Source organism: Oryctolagus cuniculus, chromosome 4 (genome assembly GCF_051225735.1).
Source record: "Oryctolagus cuniculus isolate XC-2025 breed Fujian yellow rabbit chromosome 4, ASM5122573v1, whole genome shotgun sequence".
In the NCBI taxonomy this organism is placed as follows: Eukaryota; Metazoa; Chordata; class Mammalia; order Lagomorpha; family Leporidae; genus Oryctolagus; species Oryctolagus cuniculus.
In genome coordinates, this window is record NC_142870.1 from 161,670,627 (window position 1) to 161,688,032 (window position 17,406).

General features: G+C 36.2%; 1 protein-coding gene across 8 annotated transcripts in view; it reads right to left on the reverse strand.

The window, feature by feature from the left end:
* TOP2B (DNA topoisomerase II beta) overlaps positions 1-17,406 on the reverse strand; it is a 94,155-nt gene that overhangs the window by 35,819 nt on the left and 40,930 nt on the right. For 4 of the 8 annotated variants that reach the window (XR_016233330.1, XM_089332318.1, XM_051818504.3 and 1 more), the window contains exons 2-8: positions 15,141-15,311; positions 14,680-14,770; positions 13,514-13,577; positions 5,249-5,394; positions 4,335-4,432; positions 2,813-3,025; positions 218-391 (exon numbers count right to left, since the gene is read on the reverse strand). Coding sequence is in view for 7 of the 8 variants with exons in the window: in XM_051818504.3 (XP_051674464.1) it covers positions 218-391; positions 2,813-3,025; positions 4,335-4,432; positions 5,249-5,394; positions 13,514-13,577; positions 14,680-14,770; positions 15,141-15,311 (957 nt within the window). In the remaining variant the exon portion in view is untranslated. The remainder of the gene's footprint in view (positions 1-217; positions 392-2,812; positions 3,026-4,334; positions 4,433-5,248; positions 5,395-13,513; positions 13,578-14,679; positions 14,771-15,140; positions 15,312-17,406) is intronic. The other 4 variants (XM_089332317.1, XM_089332319.1, XM_051818505.3 and 1 more) reach the window with 1 other exon arrangement.

Below are 17,406 nucleotides of genomic sequence, written 5' to 3' on the forward strand. Positions count from 1 at the left end.
TAACAAGATACTTACATAATCACTTTCTCTAGAATAAATGTTTTAATATTCTCAACAACTTTGTGATGTTAGTATTACTAACTATTTTGCAAAGTGATGTGAGTTTCAAAATGACAGCCAGGATTTTAAAAATAAGCTATTTTGGCTATAGAGTGAACAAGTTAACTTCTGTGGCTTTGTGTGTGTGTGTATGAAAACAAAAAATTTACACACTCACTTTTGTCGTTGCAATACTATTTACAAAGCTGATTTGCTGGAAGCCTTTTTCACTCAGTGTGAGGCAAACATCCCATCTTTCATTTGCAAGTTCATGAATAACTTTCAGGGCCACTCCAGTTTCATCTAATTTGTCTTTCACATAAAGATCCACATAACTTCGAAATCCATTTACCTATTGATTTAAAAAACAGAAGCATAAATAACTGCAAATTGGCAGATCAAATAGCTGAATGCCATTAGGCACTTATGCTTTCATTTCCTCTCATTTCAAACAGCTTTTATTCCATAGATCCAAACCTCCAATGAGTTTTCCCTATTCTACTCCTTCAACTCTCCCTTTAAAAAAGAATTCTTTTGTTCTAGATAAAGAGGATATGAAAAGACAGCTGGACAGGTAAATCATTATAAAAACCTTTCAAAATTTTTAAGTTTTTAAAATGACAAGGTAGATTTCTAGCACGAGTTCAACATTATAGAGGGCTGAAAAAGCAGCTTTCATCCTTACAAAAAAGCAACTAGTTAGACAACAAATTGATACTTTCTCACAAATCCATCAAAGAATTAAGATCATAGGAAAGCTGGCCAGAGGAACAGCAGTCACTGGAAAAGCACCCAAACACATCAGTCCTAACCACAACACAACACCAAAAAAGCTTCTATTGCAGAGCAGGTGCCTCAAGACAGAGAACATCGGTGGGTACCTGTGTGCAGTTAGGAGAAAGACTTAGAGGTAAAATGCTAGGGAACACCTCTACAACCATGTTAACAAGCCTGCAATAACAACAGATTTTAGCTGAAACAGCTGCAAGAGACAGATTATACCTAAGGGGTATCTGAGCTCAAACAGCAGTCCCAAAGCCAAGAAAAGGCAAAAATCAACAAAAAATTTGGAAGATTTGGTATCCATAGAAGCAGCAAACATCGACCCTAGTAAATACAGTGAAAAACTTTAAACAACCAAATTCTTGGATAGACTAAAATTCCATACCTATTTACCTCAGTATCTACTATCCTACACAACATTTCAACAGAAAACTTACAAGGCATGCCAAAAGGCAAGAAAAAATACTCTGTAAAAACAAAGTAATCATCAGTACCAGACTTAGGCATGTCACAGATGCTGTAGCATGTATCAGAGCATTTAAAATAATTATGATTAATATGTTAATGGAAACATATTAATGGAAACATTCTAATGGAAAACACACACAACATGCAACTTTGGAAACGAAATAGGAACCGTAAGAAAAAATGGAAATGCTAAACATCAAAAACACCTTCACAAAGGTCAAGAACACCTTTGACAGGCTCATGAGTAGACTTGATGCAGTGGAGGAAAAACACAAATGAATTTGAAGTCAGGACAATAAAAATTAAAGTAACACACAAAGAAAATAGAGTAAATACAATGGGAAAAGCATCCTAGATGCTTAGACAATACCAAACAGCATAATGGTAATACATGTAGTTGTAATACCAGAAGGAAAAGAGAACAAGGCATAACATTGTCATACACAATTCTGTTATCAAATGAAAGTATCCTTTGAAAATGAAGGAAAAATAAAGACTTTCTCAGACACAAAAATAACAAATTCACTGCCAGTAATGTCCTACAAGAAATGTTAAAGGAAGATCTCCAGGCAGGAGGAACAGGATTAAGATCAGAAATTTAGGAGCAAGTATTTGGCAGAGCAGTTAAGAGACTACTTCAGTACCCACATTCCATATCAAAGTGCCTGGATTCAGTCCCAGCTCCACTTCCACTTCCAGCTTCCTGCTAATGCACACCCTTAAAGTAGGAAACAGGTGATGGCTCAGTCGAATCCCTGCCACCCATGTGGAAGAATACTTTGGCCTGGCCCACCCTTGGCGGTAGCAGGAACTGGGGAAGTGAAATCAATGGATAGAAGATCTCTCTTTCTCTTTCAAATAAATTTTAATAAAAAAAACTTTTTACAAAAAAAATTTAGATCTACAACAAGAAATGAAGAACACTGGAAGTGGGAAAAATAGAAGGTGAAGTATAGTCTTTTGTTATATTTTCAATTGCCATGAAAACTAACTGCTTAAAGCAATAACAATATCTCCAGTTTTAGAAATTTTTCTGCCATTATCTTTTCAAGTGTTTCTTCTGGCTCATTCTCTCTTGCTTCCCCATCTGGTATTTATAACATAGGTAAAACTAACATGTAAAAGCAATGAGTGAGTGGGAAGAACTAGGATTATACTGTTATAAAGTCTTTTCACTGCAAATAAAGTGGTGGGTTCAAACCATTTCCAAAAGTAGAACTTAATGTAAATCCTAGAGAAACCTCTAAAAGATGTTTATTAAAAGTATAAATAAGAAATAACCTGGGACAAACCAGATTCATAAAATGTTCAATTAAAACTAGAGAAGGCAGAATAAAAGGTAAGAAACAAAGAACAAATACAATGAATAGAGATCAGTTAGCAAAATGGTAGATTTAAATCCAAATGTATCAATAATCACTTTAAATATAAATCATCTAAACATACCAAATGACATTTATAAAGCAAATTCCAACTATATTCTATCAATAAAAAGGTATAAACTATTTTAGAAGAAACTTACTGGTAATTTCTTTCCATTAAACATGACTTTGACCCCTTTACATGAACCAGCCAAATCATACGCTCTTCTGGTCATGAGAGCCACAATATCCTTGTCAAGTTTTTCCATCTTAAATTTGGCCAGATCTGGTTGGAATGTTATACATGTGTAATCTTCACCATCAAAATGCTTAATTTTGGCTTCAGAGGTCTTCATCATATTATTCATCCATGTCTTTAAAAGAAAAAAAAATTCAAGTATTTCTATAATGTTTCTACATTTTATAATAGACTCAGCTCACTAAATACATTCATTTACCAAAACTATCTCCATTTTCCAACCTCACAAAACAGAGTTTTACAACTGATAATATCAGAGATGAAAAAAGTCTACATACTACTATTATAACAACATAATGTTGAAAATAAACTGTACTACTTTATATATTATCAGTAAGTTACATTTCAGATTTAACAAGCCATTTAAATTTTCACAAAAATAAACAGCTGGGGCCGGCACTGTGGCACAGCAGGTTAAAGCTCCAGCATCCCATGTGGGCATTGGTTCAGGTCCCAGCTGCTCTACTTCCTATCCAGCTCCCTGCTAATATACCTGGGAAAGCAGCAGAGGATGGCCAAAGTGCTTGGGTCCCTGCACCCATGTGGGAAACCTGGAAGAAGCTCCTGGCTCCTTCCTGGCTTCAGATCAGCTCAGCTCCGGCTGTTTTGGCCATTTGGGGAGTGAACCAGTAGATGGAAGACCTCTCTCTCTCTCCCTCTCTACCTCTCTCTGTAGCTCTTTCAAATAAATCAATCTTTAAAAAATAAACAAACAGGTATGATGGTTTTTCCGACAAAATTACTTCAGCTTACATAAAATTTCAAACTATTTTTAAAGGTCTGTAAGAGTAAACTAAAATTCTGAAATGTGAGTTTCAAGATTGAGGAATTTCTGCATTTAAGCAAGTATATGGGGTTCATGACATTTTGACTAATACTCTAAGTTACAGAAGTCTAGGCCGGCGCCGTGGCTCACTAGGCTAATCCTCCACCTGCACACCGGCACCCCGGGGTTCTAGCCCCGGTCGGGGCACCAGATTCTGTCCCGGTTGCTCCTCTTCCAGTCCAGCTCTCTGCCATGGCCCGGGAAGGCAGTGGAGGATGGCTCAAGTCCTTGGGCCCTGCACCCGCATGGGAGACCAGAAGGAAGCACCTGGCTCCTAGCTTCAGATCAGCACAGCACGCTGGCCCTAGTGGCCATTTGGGGGGTAAACCAACAGAAGGAAGACCTCTCTCTCTCTCTCTCTCTCTCTCTCTCACTATCTAACTCTGCCTGTCAAAAAAAAAAAAAAAAAAAGGTCAATTAAATAAAGTACTCTTTTAAAGGAATGATAGAAAAACAGGCTCAATATAAAATCTACCAGACATTCCTGATTCTGCTGACTTGCTTAATCCTTTAAAAAAAAATAATAATGTGGTAACTGCAATTTACCTAAGATTCCATTAGTTCAACAAAAAATATTTTTTAAAAATTTCTATTATACCTGCTTAAAACTGTGTTTGTATTCTTTGCAAGCTGTTTCTACTGTAAACTTTGTACTAAAAATATTACAAAGTTTTGCACCATAACCATTGCGACCACCTGTAAAAAAAAAGTGAAAGATTTAGTGAAAATGATTTTAGAGAATCTTTATTAACTTCACTACCACAAAGCAAGTCAGTTACAAAACAGTTCCACTCATTGCATATTAATCATCAACTAAGTATGTTATGGTATAGGTTTTTTCTCGATTAAAGTAAAATACAGTTAAGATTTCCCATATATAGCAGTGTAATCAAAATAATTTTATAAATTCATGTTCATCACAATTTCAAAAATATTAAGCTTCCTATACCCTACAACATAGTAATAAGTATGAAATCTGAACTTCCTATCAAAGTCACTTTTCTCTATTCATGTCATTTCCCTGGGTCTTGGTTTTACAAAGAACCTATCAACTTTCTTGAGTAACACATATAAGTAGGAAAACATTTAGTTTGGGTAAAAGCATTTTCTTATTCATACAGTCTAGATTTTTGATCTTCTTTCTCTAAAGGAAAACATAGCTTAAAAGTAATTTAATACCAAAAGAAATGGTGTTTATATCATAATAAATTAATATATATAAGCAAAACACAGTAGTCTCATCTAAATCAAAATTTAAACTGTCAGGCTAAGAGTTCCAGCAAGTCTAACACGAAAGGTGCTGTATTACCAGACTTTTAAAAAGTCATTCTCAAATTACATAATGAAAATAATACTTACACATGATATCAATATTTTTATAGATACTAATTCTGAAAAGGCTTTTCTCAAAAAGAAAAATGCACAGGTTTCTTTATTTTAAATATATGACACAAAAATAAGTTAAAGGTTTTATTTTATAAAAATATTCTTCATCAAATTTCCAGACTTTACCTGTAACTTTTTTCTCATCATCATCATAGTTACTGGATGTTAAAAGCTGTCCAAAAATTAAAGCAGGAACATACACTTTCTCTACTTTGTGTTCTACTACTGGAATGCCTTTCCCATTATTCCAAATGCTTATAATGTTAGATTCTCTGTAAGCAAGCAGAATTTAAAGCTGAAAATTAAACATACATTTATTTTCACAAAATATAAAGTAATCCAGGATAAACAAAAATGATTATAAGACATCAGCTGGAAGACTCTAATCCATCAAGAAAATACTTACTGAAGACATACATTTTTATCCCTGAATTATAACTGTAATAAACATCATAAAATCTGCAAAGTAATAGTGCAACTTTTCAGGAGAAATTCTTCAACATCCCAAAGAGGGTAAAAAGAGGCATATCTTCATAAACCCTGGTGCCACCAAAAGACACACAAGAGACACAAAGCTTTGGCAACCAGTCAGCTATCGATTCAGTTTTCTTTTAATATATACCAGTCATGTTCTTCCTGCTTGATTCTACCATTTGTATCTACTCTGTGAGCCACAACCTCTGTAGAGTCAGTGGCCCATTTAATTACATTTAAATGAGTGTATGGGGTTCATGAAATTTTTAACTTTGTTTGCTACCTAACCATTACCTTAGTACAAGAGAAGGAAAAAATAGCCTGAAGTGTTTCCCATTCTCAGCCTAAATGTTAAGAGGGTTATTTGTATTGTGGCAATCATTGTCATTAAATTAATCTGATTTTAAAATATTTAAGTATTATCCAATTCAGGTCTTTCAGATTTTTCTATCACAAAGTCACCAGTTTAAGCCCTGAATGGTATAGAATAGAGGCTCTTATAATAGGTAACAGTAATTAAATATAGCCAGTAGTCCAGGTGAAATATTTTACCTATTGCTTTTAGTCACATGATAGCTTTACTCAGAGCCAAATTTGCAGATACAGCTTCATCATACTGAGAACTGGTTTTTTATAAATATGTCAATTCTTGTTCATTAGTTTAATCCTCTCATTTTTTTTTTAAAGATTTATTTATTTATTTGAAAGTCAGAGTTAAACAGAGAGAGGAGAGGCAGAGAGAGAGAGAGAGAGAGAGAGAGAGAGAGAGAGAGAGAGATCCTCCATCCGATGGTTCACTCCCCAACTGGCTGCAACGGATAGAACTATGCTGATTTGAAGCCAGGAGCCAGGAGCTTCTTCTGTGTCTTCCATGCGGGTGCAAGTGCCTGAGGACCTGGGCCATCTTCAACTGCTTTCGCAGGCCATAGCAGAGAGCTGGATTGGAAGTGGAACAGCCGGGTCTTGAACCGGTGCCCATATGGTTTGCCAGCACTTCAGGCAGGGCCTTAACTCACTGCGCCACAGTGCCGGCCCCAAGAATTTACTTTAAAACCTATCATTTGCCAATTTGTTTCACAATTAGACACCATGTTTCTTTACATATTTTATTATTCTAATAACTTGAAATAAATTAAGTCATAAAAGACAACTAAAGATCTATGATGTAAATAATGAAATAAAAAAGTAAAATAATGAATAAAGCTTTTAACATCACCTTCCATTCCCAAATATGCAACCAACTTTCCTTTCTCTTTACAACACTGTCATGTCTTGTAGTCTTCTAGGCTCAAATTACAATATACTTTCGATTCATAACACATGATGGTTCTCTAAAATCATGAGTCATCAAATCTTATTAGCTAGCTCAATTAGATTTGTTTCATATTAGTATCACTCTAAATGTCAATATATGAGACTAGATAAATTAATAGTACCTTAAACAATCTTCTTGCTAACCACTTAACTATATTTTTCATTACTACCATAGATCAAATATAAGCTTCATAACATCTAATTTCACAGTACAACATAGCAGCAGTTCCACACTTTCAATAAAATCTAGCTTTGAAGTCCTCTAGTACATGTAAAAGTCCTGTACTTACAACTAAATATAACTGACACCATTCTGCAATGTGCAACCTACTTTTTCCTTCAGCTCAGTTTTATAATGTCCATACTTATTCCCAGTATTTCCATTTCTTTGTTCACTGGACTTTGCTTATAATGTCTTTTTCTTTCATGTAGCTAAAATGTGTTTTCATTTATTTGAAAAGCAGAGAGAGGGACAGACAGACAGGCAAACAGAAATCTCCCATTGCTGGTTCACTCCTTAAGTAGTCAAAACAGCTGAGCTGGGAATTCAATTCAGGTCTCCCACGTGGGTAGCAAGACCCAAACATTTCAGACGTAGAGCCAGGGCTCGAACCCAGAAACAGCAATATGGGATTTGGGCATCTCAAGCAGCAGCTTTTTTTTTTTTTTAATTTATTTATTTGAAAGGCAGAATTAGAAAAGAGAGAGAGAGAGAGAGAGAGAGAGAGAGAGAGAGAGAAAGGAGAGAAGGAGAGGGAATCTTCCATACGCTGGTTCACTCCCCAGATGGGAACAACAGCAGGGCTGGACCAGACCAAAGCCAGGAGCTTCATCTGGGTCTCTTTTTTTAAGATTTATTTATTTATTTGAATGTCAAGACTTACAGAGAGGCAGAGACAGAGAGGGGTCTTCCATCTGCTGGTTCACCCCCAAATGGCCACAACAGCTGGAGCTGGACAGAACTGAAGCCAGGAGCCTACTCCAGGTCTCCAAGCAGTGGAAGATGGCTCAAGCATTTGGGCCCCTGCACCCATGAGGGAGACTGGAGGAAGCTCCTGGCTTCAGACTGGTCCAGTTGCAGTTGTTGCAATCCATTTGGGGAGTGAAGCAACAGACGGAAGATCTCCTTCTCTCTCACCTTCCCTCACTTTGCCTCTCAAATAAATAAATTTTAAAAAATAAAAAAATAAGGGGCTGCTGTTGTGGCATAAGGGGCTGCTTTGTGGCATAATAGGCTGAGGGACTGCCTACAATGTCAGCATCCCATATGGGCAGCAGTTCAATTCCCAGCTGCTCCACTTCTGGTCCAGCTTCCCGCTGGTGAGGCTGGAAAGGTAGTGGAGGATGGCCTGAGCCCTTGGGTCTCTGAAACCATGTGTGAGACCTGGATGAAGTTCCTGGCTCCTGGCTTTGGCCTGGCCCAGCCCCGGCAGCTGTGGCCACCTGGGGAGTGAATCAGCAGATGGAAGATCTCTATCTCTGTATCTCTGCCTTTCAAATAAATAAGATAAAAAAAAAAAAAGCTAAGCTGTTTTGTAGATACTATACACGTGTCTCATTAGCTATTACAGCTTAACCTCTCCTTCCACAAGAAGTTCAGGGGTAAAAATGCACAAAGAAAAACAAAAATCTGCTATACAAAATGTTAAAAAGAATGAAACTCCAAAGATCTCAAAAATAGTGAAGAAAACTTGATGTCAGTGGTATAAACACAGTAACATTTCTCTCCATTTTAATTCTGCTTTAAATTACATCCTAAGTTAGAACTCTAGCTTAAGCAAAGATTATATATGAAAAAGTATATTTTATTAAAAAAAACACTAGTTCTGTAGTATATGTAAAGATTAAGAAATGACTTTACAGTAGGAAATTAACAAGAGACACAGTGTTACAATTTAATAGTTTATCCCTTTTATTATTTTTTTTGTTCTAGTTAATATTATTGGTTGAACTCTGTAATTAACACACAATTATTCTTAGGTGTTTAAATTTAACTGAAAAGTGATCCCTGTTAAATATAAGAGTGGGACTAAGAGAGGGAGGAGATGTACAATTTGGGACATGCTCAATCGGACTTGACCCAAATGGTGGAGTTAGAAATGTGCCAAGGGATTCCAATACAATCTCATCAAGGTTGCATGTACCAATGCCATCTCACTAGTCCAAAGTGATCAATTTCAGTTCACAATTGATCACACTGATAGGTCTAAGAGTCAAAGGGATCACACAAATAAACTAGTGTCTGCTAATACTAACCGATAGAATCAAAAAGGGAGAGAACGATCCAACATGGGAAGTGGGATACACAGCAGACTCATAGAATGGCAGATGTCCTAAACAGCACTCTGGCCTCAGAATCAGCCCTTAAGGCATTCAGATCTGGCTGAAGAGCCCATGAGAGTATTTTAGGCATGGAAACCCAAGACACTCTGGCAAAAAAAAAAAAAAAACCTAACTGAAAGATCTCTGCGAGTGAGATCCCAGTAGAAAGAATGGGCCATCAAAGAAGGAGGTACCTTTCTCTGAAGGGAGGACTTTCACTTTGACTATGAGCCTGTTGGAATAAGATTGAAGTCGGCGAACCCAAAAGGCTTCCATAGCCTTGGCAACTCATGACTAAAGCCTAGGGAGATTACTGACGCCATAAACAAGAGTGTCAAATTGTTAAGTCAACAACAGGAGTCACTGTGTACTTATTCCTCATGTGGGATCTCTGTCCTTAATGTGTTGTCCAATGTGAATTAATGCTATATCTAGTACTGAAACAGTATTTTACACTTTATGTTCTATGTGGGTGCAAACTGTTGAAATCTTTACTTAATATATGCTAAACTGATCTTCTGTATATAAAGAGAATTGAAAATGAATCTTGATGTGAATGGAATGGGAGGAGGAGTGGGAGATGGGAGGGTTGCGGGTGGGAGGGAAGTTATGGGGGGGAAAGCCACTGTAATCCATAAACTGTACTTTGGAAATTTATATTTACTAAATAAAAGTTTTAAAAAAAGAGAGACACAGTGTTGTGGTTAAAAATCAGAAACAAGATCTAAGGATCAAAATATGCTTCTCTTCTGCCAACTTTAATGATACAGAAAATTCTACATAAAAAAGGGAACCCAGGGTCCAGTGTTGTGGTATAGCAAGTTGAGCCACCACCTACAATGCCAACATCCCATATGGGCACAAGTTTGAGTCCTGGCTGCCTCACTTCTGATCCAGCTCCCTGCTAATGTGCTGTGCCAGGGAAAGCAGCAAAGAATGGCACAAATACCTGGGCCCCAGCTACCCACATGGAAACCTGTATGGTGTTCCAAGTTCCTGACTTCAGCCTGGCCCAGGCCAGACTGTTGCAGCCATGAGGAGTAAACCAACAAATCGAAGATTTCTTTTCTTTTCTCTCTCCACTCCCAACCCCCGCCTTTCAATCAAATAATTCTTTATTTTTTAAAAAAAGGGGGGACTCAATCTCTCATTAATGATTTATTAACAACAATAAAATAAAGAACAAGGCCAAAATGTACTATTTTCATCCTTTCTTCCTTGGAATAACTAGGTATTTTTGATTTATACTGAAAGAATTTTCTTGCAGAAGTAGTTAAAATGAGGCAGAGATAAATAAGAAAAAAGTAATGGTTATCTGGTTATTAAGAACCAAATAAATTTAGTTACAATTTTATCTCACTCTTACACCCATATGAAAATGTTTGCTGATTAAAAGGGAGTTAAAAGACACTAGTTACTGGGACTAGCATTTTGGCTCCTGCAATGCCAGCATCCCATATTGGGGTGCCCGGTGGGAGTCCCAGGTGTTCCACTTCCAACTCAGCACACCCTACTCATCTGCCTAAGACAGCAGCAAAAGATGGCCCATGTACATGGGCTCCCGCCACTCAAGTAACAGATCCAGATAGAGTTCTAGGTTCCTGGTTTCCACCTGGCCCAGTCCCAGATGTTGCAGCCGTTTGGGGAGTGAACCGGTAGATGGAAGATCACTCACTCTGTCATTCTCCCCACCAAATAAATAATCTTTAGAGAAAAAAAGACAATAGTTACATACAAGTATTCTTTGTACAGAATCTATAATAAACTGAGAAAGTAAAACCAACAACTGCCTTTCCTTATCAAGTCTACAACATTAACATAAAGTTCACTTGTTTAACACTGTTGTGCTGGCATCCTATAAGCTGTTTTTTCAATTCAATCTTGTTGTTTTGATGGCTAGCACAATTAAGATAAAAGAATGATTACAAGTATGTTCATCAGGTATAATTTGGGGCATGCTCGGGCTGACTTGCCCCAATTGGTAGAGTTGGAAACATACCAGGGGATTCCAATTCAATCCCATCAAGGTGGCATGTGCCAATGCCATCTCACTAGTCCAAGTGATCAATTTCAGTTCACAATTGATCATAATGAAAGGACTAAGAGTCAAAGGGAGCACATAAACAAGTCTAGTATCTGCTAACACTAACCGATAGAATAAATAAAGGGGAGAGTGATCCAACATGGGAAGTGAGATACTCAGCAGACTCATAGAATGGCGGATGTCCTAAATAGCACTCTGGCCTCAGAATCAGCCCTAAAGGCACTCGGATCTGGCTGAAAAGCCCATAAGAGTATTTCAGGCATGGAAAGCCAAGACACTCTGGCAAAAAGATCTCTGTGAGTGAGATCCCAGTGGAAAGAACAGGTCTTCAAAGAGGGAGGTGCCTTTCTCTGAAGGGAGGAGAGAACCTCCACTTTGACTATGACCGTGTCTAAACAAGATAAGAGTCGGAGAACTCAGAGGGCTTCCATAGCCTTGGAAACTCATGACTGGTGCATAGGGAGATTACTGATGCCATAAACAGGAGTGTCAATTTGTAAAGTCAACAACAGGAGTCACTGTGCACTTACTCCTCATGTAGGATCTCTGTCCTTAATGTGCTGTACATTGAGGCTTAATGCTATAACGAGTACTCAAACAATATATTTCACTTTGTGTTTCTATGGGGGTACAAACGATTGAAATCTTAATGTACACTAAACTGATCTTCTCTAAAAAAAAAAAAAAAAAGAAATTATCAATTCCCAACTTGACTCTCACTGGGATTAAACATGACAATAGGTCTGATCTGATTTCATCATCATTTAAAAAAAAATCATCTATTATTTTTCACTTTATGTTTCTGTGTGGGAGCAAACTGTTGAAATCCTTACTTAAGGTATACTAAGCTGATCTTCTGTATATTAAGATAATCGAAAATGAATCTTGATGTGAATGGAAGGGGAGAGGGAGTGGGAAAGGGGAGGGTTGTGGGTGGGAGGGACGGTATGGGGGGGGGGAAGCCATTGTAACCCATGAGTCGTACTTTGGAAATTTATATTCATTAAATAAAAGATAAAAAAAAAAAAAAACAAGTATGTTCATCAGGAATATCCTTAAAGAAATCCTATCTTCTTTAGTTTTTAATCAGAATCTTAATCCAGAATTTTGAAAAAGTGTAAAGTTATCAAACATTCATAATTATGATCAAACATAAATCATCAAAAGTACTATTGTTAACAAGAAAAGTAATCTTGAAGCAGGCACTTGCACAGTTGTTAACTGCTGCTTGGGACATCAGCATTCCTTAACAGAGTACCTAGGTTCAAGTCCCAACTCTACTGTTTATTCCAGCTTCTTGCTAATGCACACCCTGGGAGGCAGCAGTAATAGCTCAAGTACTTGAGTCCCTGACACCTACATAGGAGACCTGGATGGAGTGCACGACTCCCAGCCCTGGTTGTTGAAGGTACTAGGGGGAGTGAACCAACAGATGAGAGCTTTCTTTCTGACTCTTTCTCTCTCTTTAAATAAATAAAGATTTTAAAAGAAGGAAAAGAAAAAAACTTTAACAGTTTATTTATGTGTTAACATTTTCATGAAGTACAGTTAACTTCATGATATAACCAAATAGATTTTATTATACTATTAATCTTAACCATGACATCTGAAATTAGATAGACAGTAAGACTATACCTGAATTGTTAGATTTTCATGTTTACTAGGAAAAAAAACATAAGATCATGCTAAATTACTAATGAAAAAGGACAGTTGTATTCTTTTACAAAAGGTATACTGGTAACAACAAGATAAATTTAACAACTATGTTTCTCATTTAAAGCTTTTTTCTTTACCGTCCAACAACAATCACCATAGTGAGATTTATTTAGCTAGACAGCTGGTATATATTCTGTGATAATCAACAGAACGAATTTGTTAAGTCATAGCACAAACAATGTTAAAGTCCAAAAGCCAGTTATGCAAAACATTATGGAATGCAACTGGGATAGCACTATTAATAGTCCTCAGAGTTGAATCCCACAGTAAGGGTAAGAAGGAAAGGTAGAGCTGAAATAGCATGCACAGCATTGAAGAAAAATGATCTCCAAGAGCTCCCACTGGAATCACTTTGGGAGATAAGGTCATAAACATTAGAGAGGTAAAAATAATAAGGTCTCAAGCAACAGGGAAACAAAGGAGTATTAATCATTTAAATTATTCATATAAGGAGCACTCATAAGTTGAGATCCACTTGAATAAAACAATTTCAGATTTTAAAGAGCTTGAAATATACTTACGGGTCAATTGAAATTTTAATACAGGTCATATTCTTATCCCTCTGTTTATTGTCAGCAGCATTAACTACAAAAATAAATGACTTAATTTGTAATTAAATAAATGCACACAACTGCATTGCATCATTGTTTTAAACATTTACATATAACAGTAAATAAAAATAATTACTTGTAACTGGAATATAGTCTTATTTTCCAAATAATATTCCTGAATTTTATATCACATTTAATTACTGTTATGTTTTCTATCACAAAAAAGTAAAGTTTTAGTAGCATATAAAAACAAATAAAAGCAAAAACATCTGTACATTACAACCTTCTAACCCAAGTATAAGAGTAAAAAATTGGTTTAATTATATTTGATCTTGGTAACAAATATTTTGAGATTCTTCAATACACTAGTGATTTTTACAGGTTAGACTGAACTGAAATTAGCCATTTATTTTTTAACTACAAAGACAGTCTTTAACAACCTCAGGAATCAAAACTTTAAATCCTATGTACTATAGCCAATAATGAAAACATTTTTGCATTCATTAACCACTTCAAGAAAATCTGAATACTACAGTAGAAGTAATATGTTCCTGACAAACACTGTTTAATCAACCTTAAATCATCAAAAATCAATTTTACTCTCCATTTTTTTTGAAGAACCAGCAAGAAGCAGCTTAGAGAAACTTGGACAACCCCACTATACTCAATTGGGCATTCACACACCATTGCATTTTAATTCACTCATACTTTGGAAATTAATTCACTCATTTGAACAGTGGTTACTAAACACCTTTGGCTGCCCAACAGAAATACCCGATTTGTTGGTGAAAATCACCAATTTGCACGTTCTACCTCTAGCCACTGAATATACCAGCACACTCCCTACATATCTGGGATGCCAGAAAACTCAGATAACTACACACACAGGATTATAGATCAGTTATGGGATCAGAACTACAACACACTCATTTTACAGATAAACGAACTGAAGCACAAAGATATGCAACATAGAAATAGGAAAATGTTTCAGTTAATGATATAAATTTTCTAAACACATTCAGCATAAAGGCCAAAGATAAACCTTTAAAATTTATACTATAAGCCTGGCTTTATATACATAGGGAAATTTTAATACTAACAGAAAAAGATGCTTTAAACCCTAAGAAAACACTCACCCAAAATTTCATCAAAGATCTTATATAAACCTGGCACAAAGGTAACCTCTCTGCAATTCATTCCTACTTCTTCATCATACACCCACATTAACTGCAAAGAAAAAAATCCAGAAACATGTTTTACTCCATAAGCCCATTAACTTGGTAGGTATTAACTAAGTCAGTAGATATGTATATATTCTAGAACATACCACCATTAAAGTAAACGACAACTTGAACCTAACTTTTGAACAGTTCATATGGAACCATTTTACTCTAAACTTCTTTCTTCTGATAGTTTTTATCACTAGAAGGAAATGAAGACATTTCCATTTCTGTTAGATTTCTCTACCTACTTTACTTACGAACATACAGAGATGAAATTATGGATTTACAAAACATTTAGTCACATGATCTTATTAATATATTAAAAATTAGATACACACATATTCTAATTTCAGTCAATTTTAGCCAAAAATTACCTGTGTCAATGGCTCCACTGACCCAATGTATGTGTCAGGACGAAGGAGAATATGTTCAAGTTGTGTCTTCTTCTGATACACTCTCTCAACAGACAACTTCTTGGAAGTATCATTTTTGCTTGCAGTTTCTGACTCTTCTTTTTTTGCAGCATTGTTCTGATCAAAAAGAGTCTAAAATTAACCAAAAAATCAAATTTAAATAACCTAACAAAGAGTAAGCTAAAATGTGTATGGACACGTGATATGGGCTTTCTCTTTTAATGGCAAAACTATCTTTCAGACTCAGTGATTCTCCAGTCCTAAAGAACACAGGTCTATTTACTACCAGTCTAGTTCTACAGTTCTTACTGAGCCCAAAATGTGGGTATATAATCACCAGAATCACTACAGTAGCCTGCATATATTCAATCCAGAAGTATCAACATCTCCCAATTCTGTAAAATACCAAGGTTATTTTTGTGAACCTCAAAACTTTCTAAGGAATGTCAGGCATATAGAATCACAATGGTTCAAACTGGCAGGCTGCAGGGATGCCAAAAGCTTTCAGATGCAGATACTACGCCATTAAGCAAAACTACAGTAAGGGGTGGGCAAAAACAACCTACACAAAATATTAGCCTACCTAATAAACACTGATATAGCTGAAAATATCATACTTTACATAATCCTCGAATTTCGTACCTCTATAGATCATGCAAGTATCATGTCTAGGTCACAATTCTGAGGCAACCTATGATTTCAGTTTCTGTACCAGTTCCCAGGAAGTGTAAGTCAATGATCCCAACTCTTTCCTTCTGGAATTTCCTAATGCTGACAAATATGACATCCCACTATATTACAGTGGCTTATTTTTCCCAGAGAATAATTCAAACAGTAATAACTGAGATTATCCTTTAGAGACCCTTGAACATTAGTAGAAAAGAAATAAAAGACATGATACAAGATAGAATTTGAAGCCACTCCCAAAAGGACAAATACTATATGTTCTCCCTGATGTGTGAAAACTAACAGAGCACCTAAAAGGAAATCTGTAGAAGTGAAATTGACACTTTGAGAAGCAATGACTTGAACAGCACTGTCTTGACTGTCAGGGACAGTTTTTTCTCTCTTTTTCATACTATTTATTAAATTCTTTACTTAACATAATCATATGAGTTTAAAGTCAATTGAAAATAGACCTCAGTAAAAAATAAGAGTGAGGGAGGAGGAAGAGGGGTGGGAGTATAGATGGGAGGGCAGGCACAGTGGGAAGAACCACTATGTTCCTATAGTTGTAATTATGAAGTTTATGAAGTTTGTAACTGTAAAACTATATAGTTCTGCAGACATTCCTATGAACTTACTTCTAAGGGTACAGTTTATAAACTTGTCATGGGACCCCAAATCCCATTAAGCTGGGGCATAAAAATGCCATCTTAAGTGTTTAAGTGATCATACTAACTGTTAAATTGATCATATAGATAGGATTAAGTGTTAAAGGAATCATATAAATAAGATCAAATGTCTGGTAATAATAATAGAATTAAAAAGCAGAGAATGTTCCAACATGGGAAACAGTTCACACAGCAGACTCATAGAATGACAATCACTTTAAATAGCACTCTGACCTCAGAATCAGCCATTAAGGCATTCAGATCTGGCGGAAAAGCCCGTAAGAGCAATTTGGGCATGGAAAGCCAAGCCACTGTGGCAAAAAAAAAAAAATAAGAATAATAATCCTACATGAAGGATCTCTTTGAGAGAGACACTGGTGGAAAGTGGCCAAAAAATGATGTACTTTTCTCTGAAGAGAGAACTTCCACTTTGCTTATGGCCTTGTCTAAATACTGAAGGAGTTTGTGGATTCAAAAGGCTTCCACAACCTAGGCAGCTCATGTCAAGAACCTCGGGTGATCACAGATGTCATACATAAGAGTTAATTATTAAACTATCAATAGGAGTCACTGTCCACTTTCTTCCTAAGCAGAACTTCTGTCCTCAGTGAGTTGTATTATGAGAATTAACTGTAAAACTTGCTCTCAAACAGTTATGTGGGGAGGGGGTGCAAATTGTTGAAATCTTTACTTAGTATGGAATTGGTCTTCTGTGCATAAACTTACTTGAAAATGAACCTTAATGGAGAACGAAACTGGGAATGAGAGTGGTAAGGCTGGTGTGGTGGGAAGAATCACTATCTTCCTAAAGTTGAACTTACGAAATGTGTACTCACTAAATAAAAGTTTTCTTTGGGGAAAAAATCATATTATTCCCCATAAATATATACAAT